General features: G+C 43.0%; 1 protein-coding gene across 1 annotated transcript; it reads left to right on the top strand.

Moving 5' to 3' along the window:
- Positions 1-278: 278 nt before the first annotated feature.
- Positions 279-3,325, top strand: LOC120941646 (E3 ubiquitin/ISG15 ligase TRIM25-like). Its single transcript, XM_040355175.1, has one exon. The coding sequence runs from the start codon at positions 358-360 to the stop codon at positions 1,960-1,962; it is 1,605 nt and encodes a 534-aa protein (XP_040211109.1). The 5' UTR covers positions 279-357; the 3' UTR covers positions 1,963-3,325.
- The last annotated feature ends 2,423 nt before the right edge of the window (positions 3,326-5,748 follow it).

Here is a 5,748-nt window from a genome sequence, read left to right as displayed (position 1 = left end):
GTCTCGTGTGCATGGGGCTTTACTCTGAAAATGTTTATTTTACACAAAACATCTAAAACACGTCAACATGTAACCAGTTAATAGAACTGCATTTACTTTCTCATTGTTCTGTTTTGTGTGAAGTTCTCTTTCAAAAGATGCAAACAAGTCCACCAGTCACTACAGCACGTGACCAGAACACTCCCGTGTATGGACATACCACTTCATCTTAAAGATATTAACTTTGTTCACATACTTGCTGCAGATATCAGTTGCAAAACAAGATCAGCCCCTCCCTGTGCTGAGAAATGTGAGTTGCGTCCTCTGGTTTCTGAGTGTCGGAGATTTTAGTTTCGTTTCTCTCTTCTGCTGTCAGAAATGGCGTCTGCTGATCTGAGACAGGAGCTGGACTGTTCCATCTGTCTGGAAATGTATAAAGATCCTGTAATGCTGAGCTGTGGACACAACTTTTGCCGGGTCTGTATTGATCGTGTGTTGGATACACAGGAGGGGTCTGGAGGTTATTCCTGTCCTCAGTGCAGGAAAAGATCTAGGAGTCGTCCCACACTGCAGAGGAACATAACATTGTGTAACATAGTGGAGACTTTCCGATCTACTCAGCTGGAAGAAGGGAAGACTGGAATCTTCTGTACTTATTGCTATCACTCTCCTGTACCTGCTGTTAAATCCTGTGTGATGTGTGAAGCTTCTCTGTGTGATAATCATCTGAGAGTCCACAGCAAGGCACCAGAACATGTCCTAACTGATCCCACCACTTCCATGGAGAACAGAAAATGCTCCATCCATAGAGAACTTCTTAAATATTACTGCACTGAGGACTCTGCCTGTATCTGTGTGTCCTGCAGTTTGGCTGGAGAACACCGGGGACACAAGGTGGAGACTCTGGATGAGGCCTCTGAGAATAAAAAACAGAAACTGAGAAATGTTCTGCAGAAACTGATTGCTAATAGAATGGAGATTGAGCAAAGAGTCCGGAGTCTGCAGGAACATAAGGAAAAGGTACAAGAAAAATCAGCCAGTCTAACCGAGAGAGTCACTGCCCTGTTCATAGAGCTCAGGAGACATCTGGAGGACCTGGAGAAGAGCGTTCGGAGGAACATCTCCAGCCAGGAAGAGCAGATTTCCCGCTCATTGTCTGATTTGATTGCTCAGCTGGAAATAAAGAAGGAGGATCTGTCCAGGAAGATGGAGGACATTGAGAAGCTGTGTAACATGACTGACCCACTGACTGTCCTACAGGAATCCGACACAGGGGACTTGTGTGATACTGAGGGGGATAATGAGGACAGAGAGAGACATGATAGACTCCTCCATGATGGAGGGGATCTGGATGTGTTTGGAATCTCACACACATTACACACAGGGTTATCTGATATGATAAAAGAGGTAAATGTATTCTCCAATATACCGGAAGCTTCAGACATATTACTGGATGTGAACACAGCTCATAATAATCTACAGATATCAGATGACATGAAAACTGTATCCTGGTCAGATATTTGGCAGAATCGTCCAGAAACACCGGAGAGATTTCAGTGGTATGCCCAGGTATTAAGCAGTCAGAGATTTTCCTCGGGGCGACATTACTGGGAAGTAGATGTCAGAGAGTCAGAAAATTGCAGAGTCGGGATGTGTTATCCCAGTATAGAGAGGAGAGGAGGAGAGCAGTCACTGATTGGAGATAATAACAAGTCCTGGGGTTTGCACAGGTATAGCCGTGGGTTTTATCTAATACATGACAATAACCTGATCAGCTTATCTCCCAGTCCCTCCAGTAACAGGGTCAGAGTCAGGATCTATGTGGATTATGAGGCCGGGCAGATCTCCTTTTATGATCTGTGTGACCCGATCAGACACCTCCACACCTTCACCACCACCTTCACTGAGCCCCTCCATGCCGGGTTATGGGTAGGAAAAGGTTCTATAAAGATCTCTGGGACGGTCAGGAGATTTTTACTTTGATCATATTACCGAAAATCTGAACTGAATCTCATGAAATCTGGTGAGAAATGTGAACAGTTTGTACACATAACATATTTCTTCAATTTGGTGGATCTGGAAGATCTCGGCACAGGAGAGTCTCCTCCATCACGTCCACAACCGATAAGACGGGGGAGGGGATTGGGGGTTTATTTGTACAATCTCCTTTAGATCTACCATCAGCTGTGTAGTATTTGTACCTGCCTGATTTGAACTAAATCTAATTTTAACTTGACATTACATATTTTTTGGTAAAGCTAAAGGAGATTTGGTAGTGTGTGGTCAGCTTTAGATTTACCAAAAATAAAGGACACACATTATCTGTTCATATTGTATTCAGGAAAGTACTGGCACTACATAGTTGATGGTAGATCAAAAACAGATTGTACAATCAGATTGTAGGGTCAACTTTAAGGGTTATGTTGGGTTAGGGGTTAAGGTTAAATTTAAGGAGTCATTATATTTGAGGAACATTAAACGTTATCACACTAGGGTAGCCTTGCACTCTTTCCTTTTTATATATTATATTTGAGGAACAAGGTGTTAAATATTAATTTTAAGTGTTTAAAGTATAACTCCACATTTTGGAACATGTGGGAAGGAATTAAAGCCTCTGTCAGATTTGTGTCTGTCCCCCGTTGGGGAGACTCACCCTCTCCATTTGTCCTGTTTATTGATATTGGAGAGTGAAAGAAAAAAATTCAAATTTTGGGTTGTTACCTGAACAGAAATTTTCCATTGCGGACACTAGTTCCAGCGATAACCAGGGATTTCCTCTCGCTTCCTGTTTGGCTATGGGACATGAAGGGAAGTCTCCCCAATAGGACACAGAAGGCAACAAAAACTGACAGAGGTTATAATTTTCGCTTACTCTTATTTTTATTTTTATTCAAAATTAGAAGGTTTTGCCTTTTTTTTAGCTCTGTTATTATTTTCAAGTGTTAATTTTCATGCTTCGGTTAAATTGTGTAGAAAGACCTTTCTTGGTGTTGAAGAGAATCTCTGCTTTGGGGGAGGAAACAGACAGCAATAAGAACCAGGCAGAGGTTCTAACCCTTTACCCCTCTATCCAAAACTATAAACAGTTTTGAGTTTAGATTTAGAGATCAAAGATATGTGGAGCGACTTAGGCCGGGTTCACATTGGTATGCTGCAATTTGGCGGCAGAGCAGGTGTCTGCGCGGTTTACGTGGGTTTTTAGCCACAGTTCTATTGATTTTTCTATCAGGGTTGCAGCGATGCCACTTTTCTAAGAGTACCGATACTTATTTTTTTTTTTCCCAAGTACTCGCTGATGCCGATTGCCTAGACTTTTAATGTCATGTGACAGTGGCACGTGTGTCGTGGTGTGTTTTTTATATATAATTTTTTTTTACAATTTACTGTTTTTTTTTTTTACAATGCTTTCTATTTTTTTCGGGGGGAATGTTCGGTGTCAGTTTTTTTTTTGTTTAATGTTTATTACAATTAAAAAAATAATAATAATAATAATTCAGCCCTGTTGGGTGGGTTGGGCTTTGGTGAGAGATCAGGGATCTAAACAGAATTGTGATTCCCCAGTCCCTTTCTTTGCAGTCTCAGCTGCACTGTAGATGAATGGACAGGAGACAGAGGCTCCTCTTTTCATAGTTGTTATGGATGGGCAGTCAGTGATCACCGACTCTGTTTATTCGGAAAAGGAAGGAGCCGGTAAATGACAGATTTTCCGGCTCTTTTCTCTGCTTTCCATACGGACAGATCTGGGGCAGGGGGAGACCGGTGGAGGGGGCGGAGAGCTGGGCAGGACACAGAGGGACCCGAAGGAAGACATGGGGGGGGGGGTACCGGAGAAGGAACCGGAGAGTCGGGAAGGACATGGGTGTGACCCAGAGGTGAAACATGGGGGGGGGGACTGGAGGAGGATCCGGGAAGGACATAGGAGGAGTCAGAAAGTCGGAAAGGACGTAGGGGGACCATAGGAGGAGCTGGAGAGTCGGGAAAGATGCAGGGGGACCCAGAGGACAAAACGGATCGGGACCCGGAAGGGGACACGGGACAGTCGGGGGTGATCAGTGTGGTGGTGGGCACAGTTGCAAGCACCAACCTCCCTGACCAGGGGGAGGGAGAGGAGGAGAAAAGCTATGCAGAGAGCTGTCAGAAAAGCTATACAGGGAGATCGGTGCTTGTAACTCTTCCCGCCTCCATCGATCACTCCTGAGGCTGCCCAAGTATCGGGTAAAGCATCGGAGCATTCGAATGAATACAAGTACTCGTGCAAATTCTCGTTATTGGTATCGGTGCAATCTGTTATTTCTATTAGGATCGCTTGCTTTTGCCACATTAACTGAAAAGTATCGCATGCCGCTTTTTTGCTGCGCTTTCAGAATATACGGCAAAACATGTGATCTAATAGAAGTCAATGGGACTGTGGCTAAAAACGTGTGTGAAACGCATGTAAACCATCACTTTGTAATATGATCGGGGATTAGATTTGTTGCTGATTTCTAATTTTAATGTATTGATTTAAGATTGTTTTATGGTATAAAGAAAAACTGATTCAGTTTGATTTCTGAACCTTTTTTTTATATATTTATTTTTATATTTTTTGGTGTATTTTGTATCCTTATTATATAAATAATATGTCAGTAAATCTCGGTGATGGTCAATATATCTGTATAAATTCACCAATAAAAATATCAGAAGAGATTGTTGTCATGTGAGTTGATGGTTGAACAGGTTGAGGGTGCTAAGGGCGGTAAAAAAAGGTACATTTTCTGTGGTAACTTGAACAAAGGTAATGCTGGATCATGTTATCTTTATTCCGTCTGCTTTCCCTTGTGTGTGTGTTTTTTTTTTTTTTTTTTTTTTGTGTATTTTGTTTTCAAGGTAGGGGACAGTAGGGGGGGGGGGGGTGGGGGAAACGGAGTACAAACAGCAAAATGTTAACGTGCCAAAATTTTTTAAGGAATTTTATTTTGAATGTGTTTTAACATAAAATATACCAAAAGGATAAGGGGGGAAATACAAAAAAAAGTGTGTACTGTCTCTCTAAATTTTAACAACTTCAATACCGGTCACTTTCACCCGCCTTCCTGACCCGGCCAATTTTCAGCTTTCAGCGCTGTCGCACTTTGACAATTGCGCGGTCATACAACACTTTTTTTTCAATTTTACCTACAAATAGAGCTTTCATTTTGGTGGTGATTTAAGTTTTTGCTAAACAAATGATAAAAGACCTACATTTTTGAAAACTTGTTTTTTTTCTTGGCTTCTGTTATAAAAAAATTCTCCTTCACTGACTGGCACTGACAGGCATTATTGGTGGGCACTGATGGCATTATTTTTTTTTTCTGAGGGCATTATTGATGGGCACTGGTTGTAGACATCTCAAGTCTCCCGCATTTGGCTGCGGGCTCCCGGACACCCCCAAGCGCAGGGTGATCTCCCGGCTGGGTCTGTCACTTAGCCACAGACAGAGCAGGCCCAATGGAGTCCCCAGTCTGCTTTGGCTGCTGCATGGGTACTTTTTTCCCCTCCGGTCAATTCAGCAGGGAAGGAGGGTGGGTTGGTGGAGGCAGAGAGAAGACTGTGCGCCGCCCGTGATCTGAAGGCTGTAGCAATTGAAAGCAGAAGGGAAAAAAAAAACTCCTAGTCAAGCGGACTTTCTTTACTTTCGGGTGCGCAGTGATCTCGTCCCGGTCCGCCCGGGGGATTGATATAGATGAAACCGGTACTTGTCACACAGGAGATCACTGCGCACCCGAAAGTAAAGAGTCCGCTTGACTAGGG

Source organism: Rana temporaria, chromosome 5 (assembly GCF_905171775.1).
Source record: "Rana temporaria chromosome 5, aRanTem1.1, whole genome shotgun sequence".
Classification (NCBI taxonomy): domain Eukaryota; kingdom Metazoa; phylum Chordata; class Amphibia; order Anura; family Ranidae; genus Rana; species Rana temporaria.
Note: the sequence above shows the minus strand (reverse complement) of the source record. Positions and strands in the feature narration are given on the sequence as shown.

What these genes read in the sequence shown, in the direction of transcription:
- LOC120941646 (XM_040355175.1), top strand. Translation starts at nt 358, where the DNA reads ATGGCGTCTGCTGATCTGAGACAGGAGCTGGACTGTTCCATCTGTCTG.